The sequence below is a fragment of the Engystomops pustulosus genome, chromosome 8 (genome assembly GCF_040894005.1).
Source record: "Engystomops pustulosus chromosome 8, aEngPut4.maternal, whole genome shotgun sequence".
NCBI lineage: Eukaryota > Metazoa > Chordata > Amphibia > Anura > Leptodactylidae > Engystomops > Engystomops pustulosus.
The window spans coordinates 1,653,848-1,681,435 of record NC_092418.1 but is presented as its reverse complement, the minus strand read 5'-3'; the positions used below and the strand labels follow the sequence as shown (position 1 = coordinate 1,681,435).

The following is a 27,588-nucleotide window of genomic DNA, read 5'->3' as shown; positions in this document are numbered from 1 at the left end:
CCCCCCTCATCCTCATAGACTGTAAGCTCTTGTGTCCTCCCCTCATCCTCATAGACTGTAAGCTCTTGTGTCCTCCCCTCATCCTCATAGACTGTAAGCTCTTGTGTCCTCCCCTCATCCTCATAGACTGTAAGCTCCTGTGATCAGGCCCCGCCCTCCTGTGTAATGTATGTGTCTCCTGTACAGCGCTGTGGTATATGATGGTGATATAGAGATATTATTATTATCGCTTCCTCTCGGTTCTGTGTGCTGTTGGTCCCGTTTATCGGGTGTTGCCCTCCTCTGGCTCCTCCCAGTCTTTGACGCCGCCTCCTTTGTATGTCGGGGAGAAGTCTATGAGGTCCTCTGTGATGTGTCTTCTCGGATGGGGGTTGAGGTTCCTCAGACTGTCACTTACCTTAGCTCTGCCCCTGATAGTTATTAATCCTTGTCAGGGCACATACTGCTCAGGTAAGTAGCTCATTGAAGGAGTCTAAGACACTGGCCTCAGAATAAGGTGACTCTTTATTAGGTCAGGTAGGTACACGTACAGACATCAGTGCTGCTGCTCGGTCTTCTCGTATCCAGTAGGCAGAGCATTGGTGTGAGAGTTATGGAAAAGCGTGTGATTGCCGTCCCCCCACGGAAAGCGCTGGAGAAGACAAGAAGGTCACATGGAGAGGAGGACCTCATGGACAGTGCATGGTGGAGAAGCATCAGGTACTTACCTTGGTACGAATGCGCAGGTGATCGTAGGCGTGGAATTCTGGGTTGTCGTGTGGGTGGTTTTGATTTTGCAGCCAGGCGTTCAGCATACAGACTCCGACCCCAGGGAGGGCAACTAAGAAGGTCAGGATCTTCCATGTGCGAGCTGAAGGGCAGATCAATATCAGTCAATGTTCCTTGCTCTGGGTGTTACATGGTTGGGAGCACAGAGGTGGCTGCTCATGAGGAGATGCATCTCCGGGGCCGGCACCTTCTCCATGGACTCCCATCCCTGTGGAGTCATCTCCTGGACTCCCATCCCTGTGGAGTCATCTCCTGGACACCCATTCCTGTGGAGTCATCTCCTGGACTCTCATCCGTGTGGAGTCATCTCCTGGACACCCATCCCTGTGGAGTCATCTCCTGTACATCCATCCCTGTGGAGTCATCTCCTGTACACCCATCTCTGTGGAGTCATCTCCTGGACTCCCATCCCTGTGGAGTCATCTCCTGGACACCCATCCCTGTGGAGTCATCTCCTGGACTCCCATCCCTGTGGAGTCATCTCCTGGACTCCCATCCCTGTGGAGTCATCTCCTGGACAACCATCCCTGTGGGGTCATCTCCTGGACACTCACCCCCCTGGAGTCATCTCCTGGACACTCACCCCCCTGGAGTCATCTCCTGGACACTCACCCCCTGGAGTCTTCTTCTGGACAACCATCCCTGTTGAGTCATCTCCTGGACACTCACCCCCCTGGGGTCATCTCCTGGACACTCACCCCCCTGGAGTCATCTCCTGGACACTCACCCCCTGGAGTCATCTCCTGGACAACTATCCGTGTGGCGTCATCTCCTGGACACTCACCTCACTGGGGTCATCTCCTGGACACTTACCCCCCTGGAGTAATCTCCTGGACACTCAACCCCCTGGAGTCATCTCCTGGACACTCACCCCCTGGAGTCTTCTTCTGGACACTCACCCCCCCTGGAGTAATCTCCTGGACACTCACCCCCCTGGAGTCATCTCCTGGACACTCACCCCCTGGAGTCATCTCCTGGACAAACATCCCTGTGGAGTCATCTCCTGGACACTCACCCCCCTGGAGTCTTCTCCTGGACACTCACCCCCCTGGAGTCATCTCCTGGACACTCACCTCCTTGGAGTCATCTCCTGGACACTCACCCCTCTGGAATCATCTCCTGGACACTCACCCCCCGGGAGTCATCTCCTGGACACTCACCCCCCTGGAGTCATCTCCTGGACACTCACCCCCTGGGGTCATCTCCTGCACAATCACCCCCTTGGAGTCTTCTCCTGGACACTCACCCCCCTGGAGTCATCTCCTGGACACTCACCCCCTGGGGTCATCTCCTGCACAATCACCCCCTTGGAGTCATCTCCTGGACACTCACCCCCCTGGAGTCTTCTCCTGGACACTCACCCCCCTGGAGCTATTTCCTGGACACTCACCCCCCTAGAGTCATCTGAACACTCACCCCCTTGGAGCCATCTCCTGGACACTCACCCCCCTGGGTCATCTCCTGGACACTCACCCCCTTGGAGTCATCTCCTGGACACTCACCCCCCTGGAGTCATCTCCTGGACACTCACCCCCCCTGGGTCATCTCCTGGACACTCACCCCCCTCGAGTCATCTCCTGGACACTCACCCCCCTGGAGTCATCCCCTGGACAACCATCCCTGTGGAGTCATCTCCTGGACACTCACCCCCCTGGGTCATCTCCTGGACACTCACCCCCCTGGAGTCTTCTCCTGGACACTCTCCCCCCTGGAGTCATCTCCTTGACACTCACCCCCTGGAGTCTTCTCCTGGACAACCATCCCTGTGGAGTCATCTCCTGGACACTCTCTCCCCTGGGGTCATCTCCTGAACACTCACCCCCCTGGAGTCTTCTCCTGGACACTCACCCCCCTGGGGTCATCTCCTGGACACTCACCCCCCTGGAGTCTTCTGGACACTCACCCCCCTGGGGTCATCTCCTGGAACTTCACCCCCTGGAGTCATCTCATGGACAACCATCCCTGTTGAGTCATCTCCTGGACACTCACCCCCCTGGGTCATCTCCTGGACACTTACCCCCCTGGAGTCATCTCCTGGACACTCACCCCCTGGGTCATCTCCTGGACACTCACCCCCCTGGAGTCATCTCCTGGACACTCACCCCCCCTGGAGTCATCTCCTGGACACTCACCCCCTGGAGTCTTCTTCTGGACACTCACCCCCCCTGGAGTAATCTCCTGGACACTCACCCCCCTGGAGTCATCTCCTGGACACTCACCCCCTGGAGTCATCTCCTGGACAAACATCCCTGTGGAGTCATCTCCTGGACACTCACCCCCCTGGAGTCTTCTCCTGGACACTCACCCCCCTGGAGTCTTCTCCTGGACACTCACCCCCCTGGAGTCATCTCCTGGACACTCACCTCCTTGGAGTCATCTCCTGGACACTCACCCCCCTGGAATCATCTCCTGGACACTCACCCCCTGGGAGTCATCTCCTGGACACTCACCTTCCTGGAGTCATCTCCTGGACACTCACCCCCTGGGGTCATCTCCTGGACAATCACCCCCTTGGAGTTTTCTCCTGGACACTCACCCCCCTGGAGTCCTCTCCTGGACACATTTACCACACTTGAGTCATCTCCTGGACACTCACCCCTCTGGAGTCTTCTCCTGGACACTCACCCCCCTGGAGCCATTTCCTGGACACTCAACCCCCTAGAGTCATCTGAACACTCACCCCCTTGGAGCCATCTCCTGGACACTCACCCCCCTGGGTCATCTCCTGGACATTCACCCCCCTGGAGTCTTCTCCTGGAGACTCACCCCCTGGAGTCATCTCCTGGACACTCACCCCCTTGGAGTCATCTCCTGGACACTCACCCCCCTGGAGTCATCTCCTGGACACTCACCCCCCCCTGGGTCATCTCCTGGACACTCACCCCCCTCGAGTCATCTCCTGGACACTCACCCCCCTGGAGTCATCCCCTGGACAACCATCCCTGTGGAGTCATCTCCTGGACACTCACCCCCCTGGGTCATCTCCTGGACACTCACCCCCCTGGAGTCTTCTCCTGGACACTCAAACCCTGGAGTCTTCTCCTGGACAACCATCCCTGTGGAGTCATCTCCTGGACACTCTCTCCCCTGGGGTCATCTCCTGGACACTCACCCCCCTGGAGTCTTCTGGACACTCACCCCCCTGGGGTCATCTCCTGGAAACTCACCCCCTGGAGTCATCTCCTGGACAACCATCCCTGTTGAGTCATCTCCTGGACACTCACCCCCCCTGGGTCATCTCCTGGACACTTACCCCCCTGGAGTCATCTCCTGGACACTCACCCCCTGGAGTCTTCTCCTGGACAAACATCCCTGTGGAGTCATCTCCTGTACACTCACCCCCCTGGGGTCATCTCCTGTACACTTACCCCCCTGGAGTCTTCTTGACACTCACCCCCCTGGGGTCATCTCCTGGACACTCACCCCCCTGGAGTCATCTCCTGGAGACTCACCCCCTAGAGTCATCTCCTGGACACTCACCCCCCTGGAGTCTTCTCCTGGACACTCAACCCCCTGGAGTCATCTTCTTGACACTCACCCCCTGGAGTCTTCTCCTGGACAACCATCCCTGTGGAGTCATCTCCTGGACACTCACCCCCCTGGGGTCATCTCCTGAAAGCTCACCCCCCTGGAGTCTTCTGGACACTCACCCCCCTGGGGTCATCTCCTGGACACTCACCCCCTGGAGTCATCTCCTGGACAACCATCCATGTTGAGTCATCTCCTGGACACTCACCCCCCCTGGGTCATCTCCTGGACACTCACCCCCCTGGAGTCTTCTTCTGGACACTCATTCCCTGGAGTCTTCTCCTGGACAAACATCCCTGTGGAGTCATCTCCTGGACACTCACCCCCCTGGGGTCATCTCCTGTACACTCACCCCCCTGGAGTCTTCTCGACACTCACCCCCCTGGGGTCATCTCCTGGACACTCTCCCCCCTGGAGTCTTCTCCTGGAGACTCACCCCCTGGAGTCATCTCCTGGACAGTCACCCCCCTGGAGTCTTCTCCTGGACACTCAACCCCCTGGAGTCATCTCCTGGACACTCACCCCCTGGAGTCTTCTCCTGGACAACCATCCCTGTGGAGTCATCTCCTAGAAACTCACCCCCCTGGGGTCATCTCCTGAAAACTCACCCCCCTGGAGTCTTCTCCTGGACACTCACCCCCCTGGGGTCAACTCCTGGACACTCACCCCCTGGAGTCATCTCCTGGACAACCATCCCTGTTGAGTCATCTCCTGGACACTCACCCCCCCTGGGTCATCTCCTGGACACTCACCCCCCTGGAGTCTTCTCCTGGACACTCACCCCCTGGAGTCTTCTCCTGGACAAACATCCCTGTGGAGTCATCTCCTGGACACTCACCCCCCTGGGGTCATCTCCTGCACTCTCACCCCCCTGGAATCTTCTCGACACTCACCCCCCTGGGGTCATCTACTGGACACTCACCCCCCTGGAGTCTTCTCCTGGAGACTCACCCCCTGGAGTCATCTCCTGGACACTCACCCCCCTGGAGTCTTCTCCTGGACAACCATCCCTGTGGAGTCATCTCCTGGACACTCACCCCCTGGGGTCATCTCCTGAAAACTCACCCCCCTGGAGTCTTCTGGACACTCACCCCCCTGGGGTCATCTCCTGGACACTCACCCCCTGGAGTCATCTCCTGGACAACGATCCCTGTTGAGTCATCTCCTGGACACTCACCCCCCCTGGGTCTTCTCCTGGACACTCACCCCCCTTGAGTCTTCTCCTGGACACTCACCCCCTGGAGTCTTCTCCTGGACACTCACCCCCTGGAGTCTTCTCCTGGACAAACATCCCTGTGGAGTCATCTCCTGGACACTCACCCCCCTGGGGTCATCTCCTGTACACTCACCCCCCTGGAGTCTTCTCGACACTCACCCCCCTGGGGTCATCTCCTGGACACTCACCCCCCTGGAGTCTTCTCCTGGAGACTCACCCCCTGGAGTCATCTCCTGGACAGTCACCCCCCTGGAGTCTTCTCCTGGACACTCAACCCCCTGGAGTCATCTCCTGGACACTCACCCCCTGGAGTCATCTCCTGTACACTCACCCCCCTGGAGTCTTCTCGACACTCACCCCCCTGGGGTCATCTCCTGGACACTCTCCCCCCTGGAGTCTTCTCCTGGAGACTCACCCCTTGGAGTCATCTCCTGGACAGTCACTACCCTGGAGTCTTCTCCTGGACACTCAACCCCCTGGAGTCATCTCCTGGACACTCACCCCCTGGAGTCTTCTCCTGGACAACCATCCCTGTGGAGTCATCTCCTGGAAACTCACCCCCCTGGGGTCATCTCCTAAAACTCACCCCCCTGGAGTCTTCTGGACACTCACCCCCCTGGGGTCATCTCCTGGACACTCACCCCCTGGAGTCATCTCCTGGACAACCATCCCTGTTGAGTCATCTCCTGGACACTCACCCCCCTGGAGTCTTCTCCTGGACACTCAACCCCCTGGAGTCATCTCCTGGACACTCACCCCCTGGAGTCTTCTCCTGGACAACCATCCCTGTGGAGTCATCTCCTGGACACTCACCCCCCTGGGGTCATCTCCTGAAGACTCACACCCCTGGAGTCTTCGGGACACTCACCCCCCTGGGGTCATCTCCTGGACACTCACCCCCTGGAGTCATTTCCTGGACAACCATCCCTGTTGAGTCATCTCCTGGACACTCACCCCCCCTGGGTCTTCTCCTGGACACTCACCCCCTGGAGTCTTTTCCTGGACACTCACCCCCTGGAGTCTTCTCCTGGACACTCACCCCCTGGAGTCTTCTCCTGGACAAACATCCCTGTGGAGTCATCTCCTGGACACTCACCCCCCTGGGGTCATCTCCTGTACACTCACCCCTCTGGAGTCTTCTCGACACTCACCCCCCTGGGGTCATCTCCTGCACACTCACTCCCCTGGAGTCTTCTCCTGGAGACTCACCCCCTGGAGTCATCTCCTGGACACTCACCCCCTGGAGTCATCTCCTGGACAACCATCCCTGTTGAGTCATCTCCTGGACACTCACCCCCCCTGGGTCATCTCCTGGACACTCACCCCCCTGGAGTCTTCTCCTGAAAACTCACCCCCTGGAGTCTTCTGGACACTCACCCCCCTGGGGTCATCTCCTGGACACTCACCCCCTGGACTCATCTCCTGGACAACCATCCCTGTTGAGTCAACTCCTGGACACTCACCCCCCCTGGGTCATCTCCTGGACACTCACCCCCCCTGGATTCTTCTCCTGAAAACTCACCCCCCTGGAGTCTTCTGGACACTCACCCCCCCTGGGGTCATCTCCTGGACACTCACCCCCTGGAGTCATCTCCTGGACAACCATCCCTGTTGAGTCATCTCCTGGACACTCACCCCCCCTGGGTCATCTCCTGGACACTCACCCCCCTGGAGTCTTCTCCTGGACACTCATTCCCTGGAGTCTTCTCCTGGACAAACATCCCTGTGGAGTCATCTCCTGGACACTCAGCCCCCTGGAGTCTTCTGGACACTCACCCCCCTGGGGTCATCTCCTGGACACTCTCCCCCCTGGAGTCTTCTCTTGGAGTCTCACCCCCTGGAGTCATCTCCTGGACAGTCACCCCCCTGGAGTCTTCTCCTGGACACTCAACCCCCTGGAGTCATCTCCTGGACACTCACCCCCTGGAGTCTTCTCCTGGACAACCATCCCTGTGGAGTCATCTCCTGGAAACTCACCCCCCTGGGGTCATCTCCTGAAAACTCACCCCCCTGGAGTCTTCTGGACACTCAGCCCCCTGGGTCATCTCCTGGACACTCACCCCCCTGGAGTCTTCTTCTGGACACTCATTCCCTGGAGTCTTCTCCTGGACAAACATCCCTGTGGAGTCATCTCCTGGACACTCACCCCCCTGGGGTCATCTCCTGGACACTCACCCCCCTGGAGTCTTCTCGACACTCACCCCCCTGGGGTCATCTCCTGGACACTCTCCCACCTAGAGTCTTCTCCTGGAGACTCACCCCCTGGAGTCATCTCCTGGACAGTCACCCCCCTGGAGTCTTCTCCTGGACACTCAACCCCCTGGAGTCATCTCCTGGAGACTCACCCCCTGGAGTCTTCTCCTGGACAACCATCCCTGTGGAGTCATCACCTGGAAACTCACCCCCCTGGGGTCATCTCCTGAAAACTCGCCCCCCTGGAGTCTTCTGGACACTCACCCCCCTGGGGTCATCTCCTGGACACTCACCCCCTGGAGTCATCTCCTGGACAACCATCCCTGTTGAGTCATCTCCTGGACACTCACCCCCCCTGGGTCATCTCCTGGACACTCACCCCCCTGGAGTCTTCTCCTGGACACTCACCCCCTGGAGTCTTCTCCTGGACAAACATCCCTGTGGAGTCATCTCCTGGACACTCACCCCCCTGTGGTCATCTTCTGCACACTCACCCCCCTAGAGTCTTCTCAACACTCACCCCCCTGGTTTCATCTCCTGGACACTCACCCCCCTGGAGTCTTCTCCTGGAGACTCACCCCCTGGAGTCATCTCCTGGACACTCACCCCCCTGGAGTCTTCTCCTGGACAACCATCCCTGTGGAGTCATCTCCTGGACACTCACCCCCCTGGGTCATCTCCTGAGAACTCACCCCCCTGGAGTCTTCTGGACACTCAACTCCCTGGGGTCATCTCCTGGACACTCACCCCCTGGAGTCATCTCCTGGACAACCATCCCTGTTGAGTCATCTTCTGGACACTCACCCCCCCTGGGTCTTCTCCTGGACACTCACCCCCCTTGAGTCTTCTCCTGGACACTCACCCCCTGGAGTATTCTCCTGGACACTCACCCCCTGGAGTCTTCTCCTGGACAAACATCCCTGTGGAGTCATCTCCTGGACACTCACCCCCCTGGGGTCATCTCCTGTACACTTACCCCCCTGGAGTCTTCTTGACACTCACCCCCCTGGGGTCATCTCCTGGACACTCACCCCCCTGGAGTCATCTCCTGGAGACTCACCCCCTAGAGTCATCTCCTGGACACTCACCCCCCTGGAGTCTTCTCCTGGACACTCAACCCCCTGGAGTCATCTCCTTGACACTCACCCCCTGGAGTCTTCTCCTGGACAACCATCCCTGTGGAGTCATCTCCTGGAAACTCACCCCCCTGGGGTCATCTCCTGAAAACTCACCCCCCTGGAGTCTTCTGGACACTCACCCCCCTGGGGTCATCTCCTGGACACTCACCCCCTGGAGTCATCTCCTGGACAACCATCCATGTTGAGTCATCTCCTGGACACTCACCCCCCCTGGGTCATCTCCTGGACACTCACCCCCCTGGAGTCTTCTTCTGGACACTCATTCCCTGGAGTCTTCTCCTGGACAAACATCCCTGTGGAGTCATCTCCTGGACACTCACCCCCCTGGGGTCATCTCCTGTACACTCACCCCCCTGGAGTCTTCTCGACACTCACCCCCCTGGGGTCATCTCCTGGACACTCTCCCCCCTGGAGTCTTCTCCTGGAGACTCACCCCCTGGAGTCATCTCCTGGACAGTCACCCCCCTGGAGTCTTCTCCTGGACACTCACCCCCCTGGGGTCAACTCCTGGACACTCACCCCCTGGAGTCATCTCCTGGACAACCATCCCTGTTGAGTCATCTCCTGGACACTCACCCCCCTGGGGTCATCTCCTGCACTCTCACCCCCCAGGAATCTTCTCGACACTCACCCCCCTGGGGTCATCTACTGGACACTCACCCCCCTGGAGTCTTCTCCTGGAGACTCACCCCCTGGAGTCATCTCCTGGACACTCACCCCCTTGGAGTCTTCTCCTGGACAACCATCCCTGTGGAGTCATCTCCTGGACACTCACCCCCTGGGGTCATCTCCTGAAAACTCACCCCCCTGGAGTCTTCTGGACACTCACCCCCCTGGGGTCATCTCCTGGACACTCACCCCCTGGAGTCATCTCCTGGACAACGATCCCTGTTGAGTCATCTCCTGGACACTCACCCCCCCTGGGTCTTCTCCTGGACACTCACCCCCCTTGAGTCTTCTCCTGGACACTCACCCCCTGGAGTCTTCTCCTGGACACTCACCCCCTGGAGTCTTCTCCTTGACAAACATCCCTGTGGAGTCATCTCCTGGACACTCACCCCCCTGGGGTCATCTCCTGTACACTCACCCCCCTGGAGTCTTCTCGACACTCACCCCCCTGGGGTCATCTCCTGGACACTCACCCCCCTTGAGTCTTCTCCTGGAGACTCACCCCCTGGAGTCATCTCCTGGACAGTCACCCCCCTGGAGTCTTCTCCTGGACACTCAACCCCCTGGAGTCATCTCCTGGACACTCACCCCCTGGAGTCATCTCCTGTACACTCACCCCCCTGGAGTCTTCTCGACACTCACCCCCCTGGGGTCATCTCCTGGACACTCTCCCCCCTGGAGCTATTTCCTGGACACTCACCCCCCTAGAGTCATCTGAACACTCACCCCCTTGGAGCCATCTCCTGGACACTCACCCCCCTGGGTCATCTCCTGGACACTCACCCCCTTGGAGTCATCTCCTGGACACTCACCCCCCTGGAGTCATCTCCTGGACACTCACCCCCCCTGGGTCATCTCCTGGACACTCACCCCCCTCGAGTCATCTCCTGGACACTCACCCCCCTGGAGTCATCCCCTGGACAACCATCCCTGTGGAGTCATCTCCTGGACACTCACCCCCCTGGGTCATCTCCTGGACACTCACCCCCCTGGAGTCTTCTCCTGGACACTCTCCCCCCTGGAGTAATCTCCTTGACACTCACCCCCTGGAGTCTTCTCCTGGACAACCATCCCTGTGGAGTCATCTCCTGGACACTCTCTCCCCTGGGGTCATCTCCTGAACACTCACCCCCCTGGAGTCTTCTCCTGGACACTCACCCCCCTGGGGTCATCTCCTGGACACTCACCCCCCTGGAGTCTTCTGGACACTCACCCCCCTGGGGTCATCTCCTGGAACTTCACCCCCTGGAGTCATCTCATGGACAACCATCCCTATTGAGTCATCTCCTGGACACTCACCCCCCCTGGGTCATCTCCTGGACACTTACCCCCCTGGAGTCATCTCCTGGACACTCACCCCCTGGGTCATCTCCTGGACACTCACCCCCCTGGAGTCATCTCCTGGACACTCACCCCCCCTGGAGTCATCTCCTGGACACTCACCCCCTGGAGTCTTCTTCTGGACACTCACCCCCCCTGGAGTAATCTCCTGGACACTCACCCCCCTGGAGTCATCTCCTGGACACTCACCCCCTGGAGTCATCTCCTGGACAAACATCCCTGTGGAGTCATCTCCTGGACACTCATCCCCCTGGAGTCTTCTCCTGGACACTCACCCCCCTGGAGTCTTCTCCTGGACACTCACCCCCCTGGAGTCATCTCCTGGACACTCACCTCCTTGGAGTCATCTCCTGGACACTCACCCCCCTGGAATCATCTCCTGGACACTCACCCCCTGGGAGTCATCTCCTGGACAGTCACCCCCCTGGAGTCATCTCCTGGACACTCACCCCCTGGGGTCATCTCCTGGTCAATCACCCCCTTGGAGTCTTCTCCTGGACACTCACCCCCCTGGAGTCCTCTCCTGGACACATTTACCACACTTGAGTCATCTCCTGGACACTCACCCCCCTGGAGTCTTCTCCTGGACACTCACCCCCCTGGAGCCATTTCCTGGACACTCACCCCCCTAGAGTCATCTGAACACTCACCCCCTTGGAGCCATCTCCTGGACACTCACCCCCCTGGGTCATCTCCTGGACACTCACCCCCCTGGAGTCTTCTCCTGGAGACTCACCCCCTGGAGTCATCTCCTGGACACTCACCCCCTTGGAGTCATCTCCTGGACACTCACCCCCCTGGAGTCATCTCCTGGACACTCACCCCCCCCTGGGTCATCTCCTGGACACTCACCCCCCTCGAGTCATCTCCTGGACACTCACCCCCCTGGAGTCATCCCCTGGACAACCATCCCTGTGGAGTCATCTCCTGGACACTCACCCCCCTGGGTCATCTCCTGGACACTCACCCCCCTGGAGTCTTCTCCTGGACACTCACCCCCCTGGAGTCATCCCCTGGACAACCATCCCTGTGGAGTCATCTCCTGGACACTCTCTCCCCTGGGGTCATCTCCTGGACACTCACCCCCCTGGAGTCTTCTGGACACTCACCCCCCTGGGGTCATCTCCTGGAAACTCACCCCCTGGAGTCATCTCCTGGACAACCATCCCTGTTGAGTCATCTCCTGGACACTCACCCCCCCTGGGTCATCTCCTGGACACTTACCCCCCTGGAGTCATCTCCTGGACACTCACCCCCTGGAGTCTTCTCCTGGACAAACATCCCTGTGGAGTCATCTCCTGTACACTCACCCCCCTGGGGTCATCTCCTGTACACTTACCCCCCTGGAGTCTTCTTGACACTCACCCCCCTGGGGTCATCTCCTTGACACTCACCCCCCTGGAGTCATCTCCTGGAGACTCACCCCCTAGAGTCATCTCCTGGACACTCACCCCCCTGGAGTCTTCTCCTGGACACTCAACCCCCTGGAGTCATCTTCTTGACACTCACCCCCTGGAGTCTTCTCCTGGACAACCATCCCTGTGGAGTCATCTCCTGGACACTCACCCCCCTGGGGTCATCTCCTGAAAGCTCACCCCCCTGGAGTCTTCTGGACACTCACCCCCCTGGGGTCATCTCCTGGACACTCACCCCCTGGAGTCATCTCCTGGACAACCATCCATGTTGAGTCATCTCCTGGACACTCACCCCCCCTGGGTCATCTCCTGGACACTCACCCCCCTGGAGTCTTCTTCTGGACACTCATTCCCTGGAGTCTTCTCCTGGACAAACATCCCTGTGGAGTCATCTCCTGGACACTCACCCCCCTGGGGTCATCTCCTGTACACTCACCCCCCTGGAGTCTTCTCGACACTCACCCCCCTGGGGTCATCTCCTGGACACTCTCCCCCCTGGAGTCTTCTCCTGGAGACTCACCCCCTGGAGTCATCTCCTGGACAGTCACCCCCCTGGAGTCTTCTCCTGGACACTCAACCCCCTGGAGTCATCTCCTGGACACTCACCCCCTGGAGTCTTCTCCTGGACAACCATCCCTGTGGAGTCATCTCCTAGAAACTCACCCCCCTGGGGTCATCTCCTGAAAACTCACCCCCCTGGAGTCTTCTCCTGGACACTCACCCCCCTGGGGTCAACTCCTGGACACTCACCCCCTGGAGTCATCTCCTGGACAACCATCCCTGTTGAGTCATCTCCTGGACACTCACCCCCCCTGGGTCATCTCCTGGACACTCACCCCCCTGGAGTCTTCTCCTGGACACTCACCCCCTGGAGTCTTCTCCTGGACAAACATCCCTGTGGAGTCATCTCCTGGACACTCACCCCCCTGGGGTCATCTCCTGCACTCTCACCCCCCTGGAATCTTCTCGACACTCACCCCCCTGGGGTCATCTACTGGACACTCACCCCCCTGGAGTCTTCTCCTGGAGACTCACCCCCTGGAGTCATCTCCTGGACACTCACCCCCCTGGAGTCTTCTCCTGGACAACCATCCCTGTGGAGTCATCTCCTGGACACTCACCCCCTGGGGTCATCTCCTGAAAACTCACCCCCCTGGAGTCTTCTGGACACTCACCCCCCTGGGGTCATCTCCTGGACACTCACCCCCTGGAGTCATCTCCTGGACAACGATCCCTGTTGAGTCATCTCCTGGACACTCACCCCCCCTGGGTCTTCTCCTGGACACTCACCCCCTTGAGTCTTCTCCTGGACACTCACCCCCTGGAGTCTTCTCCTGGACACTCACCCCCTGGAGTCTTCTCCTGGACAAACATCCCTGTGGAGTCATCTCCTGGACACTCACCCCCCTGGGGTCATCTCCTGTACACTCACCCCCCTGGAGTCTTCTCGACACTCACCCCCCTGGGGTCATCTCCTGGACACTCACCCCCCTGGAGTCTTCTCCTGGAGACTCACCCCCTGGAGTCATCTCCTGGACAGTCACCCCCCTGGAGTCTTCTCCTGGACACTCAACCCCCTGGAGTCATCTCCTGGACACTCACCCCCTGGAGTCATCTCCTGGACACTCACCCCCTGGAGTCATCTCCTGTACACTCACCCCCCTGGAGTCTTCTCGACACTCACCCCCCTGGGGTCATCTCCTGGACACTCTCCCCCCTGGAGTCTTCTCCTGGAGACTCACCCCTTGGAGTCATCTCCTGGACAGTCACCACCCTGGAGTCTTCTCCTGGACACTCAACCCCCTGGAGTCATCTCCTGGACACTCACCCCCTGGAGTCTTCTCCTGGACAACCATCCCTGTGGAGTCATCTCCTGGAAACTCACCCCCCTGGGGTCATCTCCTAAAACTCACCCCCCTGGAGTCTTCTGGACACTCACCCCCCTGGGGTCATCTCCTGGACACTCAACCCCTGGAGTCATCTCCTGGACAACCATCCCTGTTGAGTCATCTCCTGGACACTCACCCCCCTGGAGTCTTCTCCTGGACACTCAACCCCCTGGAGTCATCTCCTGGACACTCACCCCCTGGAGTCTTCTCCTGGACAACCATCCCTGTGGAGTCATCTCCTGGACACTCACCCCCCTGGGGTCATCTCCTGAAGACTCACCCCCCTGGAGTCTTCGGGACACTCACCCCCCTGGGGTCATCTCCTGGACACTCACCCCCTGGAGTCATTTCCTGGACAACCATCCCTGTTGAGTCATCTCCTGGACACTCACCCCCCCTGGGTCTTCTCCTGGACACTCACCCCCTGGAGTCTTTTCCTGGACACTCACCCCCTGGAGTCTTCTCCTGGACACTCACCCCCTGGAGTCTTCTCCTGGACAAACATCCCTGTGGAGTCATCTCCTGGACACTCACCCCCCTGGGGTCATCTCCTGTACACTCACCCCTCTGGAGTCTTCTCGACACTCACCCCCCTGGGGTCATCTCCTGCACACTCACTCCCCTGGAGTCTTCTCCTGGAGACTCACCCCCTGGAGTCATCTCCTGGACACTCACCCCCTGGAGTCATCTCCTGGACAACCATCCCTGTTGAGTCATCTCCTGGACACTCACCCCCCCTGGGTCATCTCCTGGACACTCACCCCCCTGGAGTCTTCTCCTGAAAACTCACCCCCTGGAGTCTTCTGGACACTCACCCCCCTGGGGTCATCTCCTGGACACTCACCCCCTGGACTCATCTCCTGGACAACCATCCCTGTTGAGTCAACTCCTGGACACTCACCCCCCCTGGGTCATCTCCTGGACACTCACCCCCCCTGGATTCTTCTCCTGAAAACTCACCCCCCTGGAGTCTTCTGGACACTCACCCCCCCTGGGGTCATCTCCTGGACACTCACCCCCTGGAGTCATCTCCTGGACAACCATCCCTGTTGAGTCATCTCCTGGACACTCACCCCCCCTGGGTCATCTCCTGGACACTCACCCCCCTGGAGTCTTCTCCTGGACACTCATTCCCTGGAGTCTTCTCCTGGACAAACATCCCTGTTGAGTCATCTCCTGGACACTCACCCCCCCTGGGTCATCTCCTGGACACTCACCCCCCTGGAGTCTTCTCCTGAAAACTCACCCCCTGGAGTCTTCTGGACACTCACCCCCCTGGGGTCATCTCCTGGACACTCACCCCCTGGACTCATCTCCTGGACAACCATCCCTGTTGAGTCAACTCCTGGACACTCACCCCCCCTGGGTCATCTCCTGGACACTCACCCCCCCTGGATTCTTCTCCTGAAAACTCACCCCCCTGGAGTCTTCTGGACACTCACCCCCCCTGGGGTCATCTCCTGGACACTCACCCCCTGGAGTCATCTCCTGGACAACCATCCCTGTTGAGTCATCTCCTGGACACTCACCCCCCCTGGGTCATCTCCTGGACACTCACCCCCCTGGAGTCTTCTCCTGGACACTCATTCCCTGGAGTCTTCTCCTGGACAAACATCCCTGTGGAGTCATCTCCTGGACACTCAGCCCCCTGGAGTCTTCTGGACACTCACCCCCCTGGGGTCATCTCCTGGACACTCTCCCCCCTGGAGTCTTCTCTTGGAGTCTCACCCCCTGGAGTCATCTCCTGGACAGTCACCCCCCTGGAGTCTTCTCCTGGACACTCAACCCCCTGGAGTCATCTCCTGGACACTCACCCCCTGGAGTCTTCTCCTGGACAACCATCCCTGTGGAGTCATCTCCTGGAAACTCACCCCCCTGGGGTCATCTCCTGAAAACTCACCCCCCTGGAGTCTTCTGGACACTCAGCCCCCTGGGTCATCTCCTGGACACTCACCCCCCTGGAGTCTTCTTCTGGACACTCATTCCCTGGAGTCTTCTCCTGGACAAACATCCCTGTGGAGTCATCTCCTGGACACTCACCCCCCTGGGGTCATCTCCTGGACACTCACCCCCCTGGAGTCTTCTCGACACTCACCCCCCTGGGGTCATCTCCTGGACACTCTCCCACCTAGAGTCTTCTCCTGGAGACTCACCCCCTGGAGTCATCTCCTGGACAGTCACCCCCCTGGAGTCTTCTCCTGGACACTCAACCCCCTGGAGTCATCTCCTGGACACTCACCCCCTGGAGTCTTCTCCTGGACAACCATCCCTGTGGAGTCATCACCTGGAAACTCACCCCCCTGGGGTCATCTCCTGAAAACTCGCCCCCCTGGAGTCTTCTGGACACTCACCCCCCTGGGGTCATCTCCTGGACACTCACCCCCTGGAGTCATCTCCTGGACAACCATCCCTGTTGAGTCATCTCCTGGACACTCACCCCCCCTGGGTCATCTCCTGGACACTCACCCCCCTGGAGTCTTCTCCTGGACACTCACCCCCTGGAGTCTTCTCCTGGACAAACATCCCTGTGGAGTCATCTCCTGGACACTCACCCCCCTGTGGTCATCTTCTGCACACTCACCCCCCTAGAGTCTTCTCAACACTCACCCCCCTGGGGTCATCTCCTGGACACTCACCCCCCTGGAGTCTTCTCCTGGAGACTCACCCCCTGGAGTCATCTCCTGGACACTCACCCCCCTGGAGTCTTCTCCTGGACAACCATCCCTGTGGAGTCATCTCCTGGACACTCACCCCCCTGGGGTCATCTCCTGAGAACTCACCCCCCTGGAGTCTTCTGGACACTCAACTCCCTGGGGTCATCTCCTGGACACTCACCCCCTGGAGTCATCTCCTGGACAACCATCCCTGTTGAGTCATCTTCTGGACACTCACCCCCCCTGGGTCTTCTCCTGGACACTCACCCCCCTTGAGTCTTCTCCTGGACACTCACCCCCTGGAGTCTTCTCCTGGACACTCACCCCCTGGAGTCTTCTCCTGGACAAACATCCCTGTGGAGTCATCTCCTGGACACTCACCCCCCTGGGGTCATCTCCTGTACACTTACCCCCCTGGAGTCTTCTTGACACTCACCCCCCTGGGGTCATCTCCTGGACACTCACCCCCCTGGAGTCATCTCCTGGAGACTCACCCCCTAGAGTCATCTCCTGGACACTCACCCCCCTGGAGTCTTCTCCTGGACACTCAACCCCCTGGAGTCATCTCCTTGACACTCACCCCCTGGAGTCTTCTCCTGGACAACCATCCCTGTGGAGTCATCTCCTGGACACTCACCCCCCTGGGGTCATCTCCTGAAAACTCACCCCCCTGGAGTCTTCTGGACACTCACCCCCCTGGGGTCATCTCCTGGACACTCACCCCCTGGAGTCATCTCCTGGACAACCATCCATGTTGAGTCATCTCCTGGACACTCACCCCCCCTGGGTCATCTCCTGGACACTCACCCCCCTGGAGTCTTCTTCTGGACACTCATTCCCTGGAGTCTTCTCCTGGACAAACATCCCTGTGGAGTCATCTCCTGGACACTCACCCCCCTGGGGTCATCTCCTGTACACTCACCCCCCTGGAGTCTTCTCGACACTCACCCCCCTGGGGTCATCTCCTGGACACTCTCCCCCCTGGAGTCTTCTCCTGGAGACTCACCCCCTGGAGTCATCTCCTGGACAGTCACCCCCCTGGAGTCTTCTCCTGGACACTCAACCCCCTGGAGTCATCTCCTGGACACTCACCCCCTGGAGTCTTCTCCTGGACAACCATCCCTGTGGAGTCATCTCCTAGAAACTCACCCCCCTGGGGTCATCTCCTGAAAACTCACCCCCCTGGAGTCTTCTCCTGGACACTCACCCCCCTGGGGTCAACTCCTGGACACTCACCCCCTGGAGTCATCTCCTGGACAACCATCCCTGTTGAGTCATCTCCTGGACACTCACCCCCCTTGGTCATCTCCTGGACACTCACCCCCCTGGAGTCTTCTCCTGGACACTCACCCCCTGGAGTCTTCTCCTGGACAAACATCCCTGTGGAGTCATCTCCTGGACACTCACCCCCCTGGGGTCATCTCCTGCACTCTCACCCCCCAGGAATCTTCTCGACACTCACCCCCCTGGGGTCATCTACTGGACACTCACCCCCCTGGAGTCTTCTCCTGGAGACTCACCCCCTGGAGTCATCTCCTGGACACTCACCCCCCTGGAGTCTTCTCCTGGACAACCATCCCTGTGGAGTCATCTCCTGGACACTCACCCCCTGGGGTCATCTCCTGAAAACTCACCCCCCTGGAGTCTTCTGGACACTCACGCCCCTGGGGTCATCTCCTGGACACTCACCCCCTGGAGTCATCTCCTGGACAACGATCCCTGTTGAGTCATCTCCTGGACACTCACCCCCCCTGGGTCTTCTCCTGGACACTCACCCCCCTTGAGTCTTCTCCTGGACACTCACCCCCTGGAGTCTTCTCCTGGACACTCACCCCCTGGAGTCTTCTCCTTGACAAACATCCCTGTGGAGTCATCTCCTGGACACTCACCCCCCTGGGGTCATCTCCTGTACACTCACCCCCCTGGAGTCTTCTCGACACTCACCCCCCTGGGGTCATCTCCTGGACACTCACCCCCCTTGAGTCTTCTCCTGGAGACTCACCCCCTGGAGTCATCTCCTGGACAGTCACCCCCCTGGAGTCTTCTCCTGGACACTCAACCCCCTGGAGTCATCTCCTGGACACTCACCCCCTGGAGTCATCTCCTGTACACTCACCCCCCTGGAGTCTTCTCGACACTCACCCCCCTGGGGTCATCTCCTGGACACTCTCCCCCCTGGATTCTTCTCCTGGAGACTCACCCCTTGGAGTCATCTCCTGGACAGTCACCACCCTGGAGTCTTCTCCTGGACACTCAACCCCCTGGAGTCATCTCCTGGACACTCACCCCCCTGGAGTCTTCTCCTGGACACTCAACCCCCTGGAGTCATCTCCTGGACACTCACCCCCTGGAGTCTTCTCCTGGACAACCATCCCTGTGGAGTCATCTCCTGGACACTCACCCCCCTGGGGTCATCTCCTGAAGACTCACCCCCCTGGAGTCTTCGGGACACTCACCCCCCTGGGGTCATCTCCTGGACACTCACCCCCTGGAGTCATTTCCTGGACAACCATCCCTGTTGAGTCATCTCCTGGACACTCACCCCCCCTGGGTCTTCTCCTGGACACTCACCCCCTGGAGTCTTTTCCTGGACACTCACCCCCTGGAGTCTTCTCCTGGACACTCACCCCCTGGAGTCTTCTCCTGGACAAACATCCCTGTGGAGTCATCTCCTGGACACTCACCCCCCTGGGGTCATCTCCTGTACACTCACCCCTCTGGAGTCTTCTCGACACTCACCCCCCTGGGGTCATCTCCTGCACACTCACCCCCCTGGAGTCTTCTCCTGGAGACTCACCCCCTGGAGTCATCTCCTGGACACTCACCCCCTGGAGTCATCTTCTGGACAACCATCCCTGTTGAGTCATCTCCTGGACACTCACCCCCCCAGGGTCATCTCCTGGACACTCACCCCCCTGGAGTCTTCTCCTGAAAACTCACCCCCTGGAGTCTTCTGGACACTCACCCCCCTGGGGTCATCTCCTGGACACTCACCCCCTGGACTCATCTCCTGGACAACCATCCCTGTTGAGTCAACTCCTGGACACTCACCCCCCCTGGGTCATCTCCTGGACACTCACCCCCCCTGGATTCTTCTCCTGAAAACTCACCCCCCTGGAGTCTTCTGGACACTCACCCCCCCTGGGGTCATCTCCTGGACACTCACCCCCTGGAGTCATCTCCTGGACAACCATCCCTGTTGAGTCATCTCCTGGACACTCACCCCCCCCTGGGTCATCTCCTGGACACTCACCCCCCTGGAGTCTTCTTCTGGACACTCATTCCCTGGAGTCTTCTCCTGGACAAACATCCCTGTGGAGTCATCTCCTGGACACTCACCCCCCTGGGGTCATCTCCTGTACACTCAGCCCCCTGGAGTCTTCTGGACACTCACCCCCCTGGGGTCATCTCCTGGACACTCTCCCCCCTGGAGTCTTCTCCTGGAGACTCACCCCCTGGAGTCATCTCCTGGACAGTCACCCCCCTGGAGTCTTCTCCTGGACACTCAACCCCCTGGAGTCATCTCTTGGACACTCACCCCCTGGAGTCTTCTTCTGGACAACCATCCCTGTGGAGTCATCTCCTGGAAACTCACCCCCCTGGGGTCATCTCCTGAAAACTCACCCCCCTGGAGTCTTCTGGACACTCAGCCCCCGTGGTCATCTCCTGGACACTCACCCCCCTGGAGTCTTCTTCTGGACACTCATTCCCTGGAGTCTTCTCCTGGACAAACATCCCTGTGGAGTCATCTCCTGGACACTCACCCCCCTGGGGTCATCTCCTGGACACTCACCCCCCTGGAGTCTTCTCGACACTCACCCCCCTGGGGTCATCTCCTGGACACTCTCCCACCTAGAGTCTTCTCCTGGAGACTCACCCCCTGGAGTCATCTCCTGGACAGTCACCCCCCTGGAGTCTTCTCCTGGACACTCAACCCCCTGGAGTCATCTCCTGGACACTCACCCCCTGGAGTCTTCTCCTGGACAACCATCCCTGTGGAGTCATCTCCTGGAAACTCACCTCCCTGGGGTCATCTCCTGAAAACTCGCCCCCCTGGAGTCTTCTGGACACTCACCCCCCTGGGGTCATCTCCTGGACACTCACCCCCTGGAGTCATCTCCTGGACAACCATCCCTGTTGAGTCATCTCCTGGACACTCACCCCCCCCTGGGTCATCTCCTGGACACTCACCCCCCTGGAGTCTTCTCCTGGACACTCACCCCCTGGAGTCTTCTCCTGGACAAACATCCCTGTGGAGTCATCTCCTGGACACTCACCCCCCTGTGGTCATCTTCTGCACACTCACCCCCCTAGAGTCTTCTCAACACTCACCCCCCTGGGGTCATCTCCTGGACACTCACCCCCCTGGAGTCTTCTCCTGGAGACTCACCCCCTGGAGTCATCTCCTGGACACTCACCCCCCTGGAGTCTTCTCCTGGACAACCATCCCTGTGGAGTCATCTCCTGGACACTCACCCCCCTGGGGTCATCTCCTGAGAACTCACCCCCCTGGAGTCTTCTGGACACTCAACCCCCTGGGGTCATCTCCTGGACACTCACCCCCTGGAGTCATCTCCTGGACAACCATCCCTGTTGAGTCATCTTCTGGACACTCACCCCCCCTGGGTCTTCTCCTGGACACTCACCCCCCTTGAGTCTTCTCCTGGACACTCACCCCCTGGAGTCTTCTCCTGGACACTCACCCCCTGGAGTCTTCTCCTGGACAAACATCCCTGTGGAGTCATCTCCTGGACACTCACCCCCCTGGGGTCATCTCCTGTACACTCACCCCCCTGGAGTCTTCTCGACACTCACCCCCCTGGGGTCATCTCCTGGACACTCACCCCCCTGGAGTCTTCTCCTGGAGACTCACCCCCTGGAGTCATCTGCTGGACACTCACCCCCCTGGAGTCTTCTCCTGGACACTCAACCCCTTGGAGTCATCTCCTGGACACTCACCCCCTGGAGTCTTCTCCTGGACAACCATCCCCGTGGAGTCATCTCCTGGACACTCACCCCCCTGGGGTCATCTCCTGAAAACTCACCCCCCTGGAGTCTTCTGGACACTCACCCCTCTGGGGTCATCTCCTGGACACTCACCCCCTGGAGTCATTTCCTGGACAACCATCCCTGTTGAGTCATCTCCTGGACACTCACCCCCCCTGGGTCTTCTCCTGGACACTCACCCCCCTGGAGTCTTTTCCTGGACACTCACCCCCTGGAGTCTTCTCCTGGACACTCACCCCCTGGAGTCTTCTCCTGGACAAACATCCCTGTGGAGTCATCTCCTTGAGACTCACCCCCCTGGGGTCATCTCCTGGACACTCACCCCCATGGAGTCTTCTCCTGGAGACTCACCCCCTGGAGTCATCTCCTGGACACTCACCCCCCTGGAGTCTTCTCCTGGACACTCAATCCCCTGGAGTCATCTCCTGGACACTCACCCCCCTGGAGTCTTCTCCTGGACACTCAACCCCCTGGAGTCATCTCCTGGACACTCACCCCCTGGAGTCTTCTCCTGGACAACCATCCCTGTGGAGTCATCTCCTGGACACTCACCCCCCTGGGGTCATCTCCTGAAAACTCACCCCCCTGGAGTCTTCTGGACACTCACCCCCCTGGGGTCATCTCCTGGACACTCACCCCCTGGAGTCATCTCCTGGACAACCATCCCTGTTGAGTCATCTCCTGGACACTCACCCCCCCTGGGTCATCTCCTGGACACTCACCCCCTGGAGTCTTCTCCTGAAAACTCACCCCCCTGGAGTCTTCTGGACACTCACCCCCCTGGGGTCATCTCCTGGACATTCACCCCCTGGAGTCTTCTCCTGGACAAACATCCCTGTGGAGTCATCTCCTGGACACTCACCCCCCTGGAGTCATCTCCTGGACACTCACCCCCCTGGAGTCATCTCCATTACACTCACCCCCCTGGAGTCATCTCCTGGACACTCACCCCCTGGAGTCTTCTTCTGGACATCCATCCCTGTTGAGTCATCTCCTGGACACTCACCCCCCTGGGGTCATCTCCTGGACACTCACCCCCTGGAGTCATTTCCTGGACAACCATCCCTGTTGAGTCATCTCCTGGACACTCACCCCCCCTGGGTCTTCTCCTGGACACTCACCCCCTGGAGTCTTTTCCTGGACACTCACCCCCTGGAGTCTTCTCCTGGACACTCACCCCCTGGAGTCTTCTCCTGGACAAACATCCCTGTGGAGTCATCTCCTGGACACTCACCCCCCTGGGGTCATCTCCTGTACACTCACCCCTCTGGAGTCTTCTCGACACTCACCCCCCTGGGGTCATCTCCTGCACACTCACCCCCCTGGAGTCTTCTCCTGGAGACTCACCCCCTGGAGTCATCTCCTGGACACTCACCCCCTGGAGTCATCTTCTGGACAACCATCCCTGTTGAGTCATCTCCTGGACACTCACCCCCCCAGGGTCATCTCCTGGACACTCACCCCCCTGGAGTCTTCTCCTGAAAACTCACCCCCTGGAGTCTTCTGGACACTCACCCCCCTGGGGTCATCTCCTGGACACTCACCCCCTGGACTCATCTCCTGGACAACCATCCCTGTTGAGTCAACTCCTGGACACTCACCCCCCCTGGGTCATCTCCTGGACACTCACCCCCCCTGGATTCTTCTCCTGAAAACTCACCCCCCTGGAGTCTTCTGGACACTCACCCCCCCTGGGGTCATCTCCTGGACACTCACCCCCTGGAGTCATCTCCTGGACAACCATCCCTGTTGAGTCATCTCCTGGACACTCACCCCCCCCTGGGTCATCTCCTGGACACTCACCCCCCTGGAGTCTTCTTCTGGACACTCATTCCCTGGAGTCTTCTCCTGGACAAACATCCCTGTGGAGTCATCTCCTGGACACTCACCCCCCTGGGGTCATCTCCTGTACACTCAGCCCCCTGGAGTCTTCTGGACACTCACCCCCCTGGGGTCATCTCCTGGACACTCTCCCCCCTGGAGTCTTCTCCTGGAGACTCACCCCCTGGAGTCATCTCCTGGACAGTCACCCCCCTGGAGTCTTCTCCTGGACACTCAACCCCCTGGAGTCATCTCTTGGACACTCACCCCCTGGAGTCTTCTTCTGGACAACCATCCCTGTGGAGTCATCTCCTGGAAACTCACCCCCCTGGGGTCATCTCCTGAAAACTCACCCCCCTGGAGTCTTCTGGACACTCAGCCCCCGTGGTCATCTCCTGGACACTCACCCCCCTGGAGTCTTCTTCTGGACACTCATTCCCTGGAGTCTTCTCCTGGACAAACATCCCTGTGGAGTCATCTCCTGGACACTCACCCCCCTGGGGTCATCTCCTGGACACTCACCCCCCTGGAGTCTTCTCGACACTCACCCCCCTGGGGTCATCTCCTGGACACTCTCCCACCTAGAGTCTTCTCCTGGAGACTCACCCCCTGGAGTCATCTCCTGGACAGTCACCCCCCTGGAGTCTTCTCCTGGACACTCAACCCCCTGGAGTCATCTCCTGGACACTCACCCCCTGGAGTCTTCTCCTGGACAACCATCCCTGTGGAGTCATCTCCTGGAAACTCACCTCCCTGGGGTCATCTCCTGAAAACTCGCCCCCCTGGAGTCTTCTGGACACTCACCCCCCTGGGGTCATCTCCTGGACACTCACCCCCTGGAGTCATCTCCTGGACAACCATCCCTGTTGAGTCATCTCCTGGACACTCACCCCCCCCTGGGTCATCTCCTGGACACTCACCCCCCTGGAGTCTTCTCCTGGACACTCACCCCCTGGAGTCTTCTCCTGGACAAACATCCCTGTGGAGTCATCTCCTGGACACTCACCCCCCTGTGGTCATCTTCTGCACACTCACCCCCCTAGAGTCTTCTCAACACTCACCCCCCTGGGGTCATCTCCTGGACACTCACCCCCCTGGAGTCTTCTCCTGGAGACTCACCCCCTGGAGTCATCTCCTGGACACTCACCCCCCTGGAGTCTTCTCCTGGACAACCATCCCTGTGGAGTCATCTCCTGGACACTCACCCCCCTGGGGTCATCTCCTGAGAACTCACCCCCCTGGAGTCTTCTGGACACTCAACCCCCTGGGGTCATCTCCTGGACACTCACCCCCTGGAGTCATCTCCTGGACAACCATCCCTGTTGAGTCATCTTCTGGACACTCACCCCCCCTGGGTCTTCTCCTGGACACTCACCCCCCTTGAGTCTTCTCCTGGACACTCACCCCCTGGAGTCTTCTCCTGGACACTCACCCCCTGGAGTCTTCTCCTGGACAAACATCCCTGTGGAGTCATCTCCTGGACACTCACCCCCCTGGGGTCATCTCCTGTACACTCACCCCCCTGGAGTCTTCTCGACACTCACCCCCCTGGGGTCATCTCCTGGACACTCACCCCCCTGGAGTCTTCTCCTGGAGACTCACCCCCTGGAGTCATCTGCTGGACACTCACCCCCCTGGAGTCTTCTCCTGGACACTCAACCCCTTGGAGTCATCTCCTGGACACTCACCCCCTGGAGTCTTCTCCTGGACAACCATCCCCGTGGAGTCATCTCCTGGACACTCACCCCCCTGGGGTCATCTCCTGAAAACTCACCCCCCTGGAGTCTTCTGGACACTCACCCCTCTGGGGTCATCTCCTGGACACTCACCCCCTGGAGTCATTTCCTGGACAACCATCCCTGTTGAGTCATCTCCTGGACACTCACCCCCCCTGGGTCTTCTCCTGGACACTCACCCCCCTGGAGTCTTTTCCTGGACACTCACCCCCTGGAGTCTTCTCCTGGACACTCACCCCCTGGAGTCTTCTCCTGGACAAACATCCCTGTGGAGTCATCTCCTTGAGACTCACCCCCCTGGGGTCATCTCCTGGACACTCACCCCCATGGAGTCTTCTCCTGGAGACTCACCCCCTGGAGTCATCTCCTGGACACTCACCCCCCTGGAGTCTTCTCCTGGACACTCAATCCCCTGGAGTCATCTCCTGGACACTCACCCCCCTGGAGTCTTCTCCTGGACACTCAACCCCCTGGAGTCATCTCCTGGACACTCACCCCCTGGAGTCTTCTCCTGGACAACCATCCCTGTGGAGTCATCTCCTGGACACTCACCCCCCTGGGGTCATCTCCTGAAAACTCACCCCCCTGGAGTCTTCTGGACACTCACCCCCCTGGGGTCATCTCCTGGACACTCACCCCCTGGAGTCATCTCCTGGACAACCATCCCTGTTGAGTCATCTCCTGGACACTCACCCCCCCTGGGTCATCTCCTGGACACTCACCCCCTGGAGTCTTCTCCTGAAAACTCACCCCCCTGGAGTCTTCTGGACACTCACCCCCCTGGGGTCATCTCCTGGACATTCACCCCCTGGAGTCTTCTCCTGGACAAACATCCCTGTGGAGTCATCTCCTGGACACTCACCCCCCTGGAGTCATCTCCTGGACACTCACCCCCCTGGAGTCATCTCCATTACACTCACCCCCCTGGAGTCATCTCCTGGACACTCACCCCCTGGAGTCTTCTTCTGGACATCCATCCCTGTTGAGTCATCTCCTGGACACTCACCCCCCTGGGGTCATCTCCTGGACACTCACCCCCCTGGAGTCATCTCCTGGACACTCACCCCCCTGAAATGATCTCCTGGACACTCACCCCCCTGGAGTCATCTCCTGGACACTCACCCCCCTGGAGTCATCTCCTGGACACTCGCCCCCCTGGAGTCATCTTCTGGACACACACCCCCATGGAGTCATCTCCTGGACACTCACCCACCTGGGTTCATCTCCTGGACACTCACCCCCCTGGAGTCATCTCCTGGACACTCACCCCCCTGGAGTCATCTTCTGGACACTCACCCCCCTGGAGTCATCTCCTGGACACTCACCCCCCTGGAGTCATCTCCTGGACACTCACCCCCTTGGAGTCATCTCCTGGACACTCACCCCCCCTGAAGTAATCTCCTGGACTCTCACCCCCCTGGAGTCATCTCCTGGACACTCACCCCCCTGGAGTCATCTCCTGGACACTCACCCCCCTGGAGTCTTCTCCTGGACAACCATCCCTGTGGAGTCATCTCCTGGACACTCACCCCCCTTGGGTCATCTCCTGGACACTCACCCCCCTGGAGTCATCTCCTGGACACTTACCTTCCTGGGGTCATCTCCTGGACACATTAAGCCCCCTGGAGCCCCCAGAGCTGGTTTCATGAAGCCACAGCTGTGGATTTACTTATCCATGGGCAGCCACAGCTCGTGGTAGGTACCTGTGGTGGCCATAATGGGGCAGAATCTGAGGGGGGAATGAGGGGTCACCCATTACTTACCCCCTCCGGGCCCATGTCTCTCTGTTGCCATGTGTCTCCTGAACATCTGTAGCATCGGGGCAGCCCCTTTATGTGCCATAGCAAACCCCAAATCTTCTGCCACAGAGCGATGATGTCTCCGTGTGCAGAGTCTGAAGGTCACCGGATCCTATAAACAATATTCTGGGTCCGAGTCCAGAGTGAAATGTTCTGGGCCCAGGCCAAAGCAGCAGCTGCCACTGTCCCTCACATCTCACAGTATCAGGGCAGCACAAGACGTCCCGGGGGGCGCAGCACGAGGGGCACACGCCTGACCGTCACAAGACTCCACCCAAAATAGGAAGACAGAAACAAATCACAGGCAGAGAAGCTGCAAATAGTTACAGTCTCCAGGGAACACAAGGGCCACATTCATTATTTTGCCTGCGCCAGTTGTTTCTGCCCCAATTCTGTGCATGCGCCAGTTGTGT

General features: G+C 59.2%; 1 protein-coding gene across 1 annotated transcript; it reads right to left on the bottom strand.

The window, feature by feature from the left end:
• Positions 1-486: 486 nt before the first annotated feature.
• Positions 487-27,302, bottom strand: LOC140075707 (cytochrome c oxidase subunit 6A, mitochondrial-like). Its single transcript, XM_072121898.1, has 3 exons — positions 27,140-27,302; positions 708-850; positions 487-631 (listed from the first exon to the last, which is right to left on the bottom strand). The coding sequence occupies exons 1-3, from the start codon at positions 27,216-27,218 to the stop codon at positions 536-538; spliced, it is 318 nt and encodes a 105-aa protein (XP_071977999.1). The 5' UTR covers positions 27,219-27,302; the 3' UTR covers positions 487-535.
• Positions 27,303-27,588: the final 286 nt, after the last annotated feature.

Coding starts and splice junctions, on each gene's coding strand:
- LOC140075707 (XM_072121898.1), bottom strand. CDS start 27,218: ATGGCACATAAAGGGGCTGCCCCGATGCTACAGATGTTCAGGAGACAC. Junction 851..27,139: donor GAGACATGGGCCCGGAGGGG/GTAAGTAATGGG, acceptor TCTGCCCTTCAG/CTCGCACATGGAAGATCCTG. Junction 632..707: donor ACCTGCGCATTCGTACCAAG/GTAAGTACCTGA, acceptor TGTCTTCTCCAG/CGCTTTCCGTGGGGGGACGG.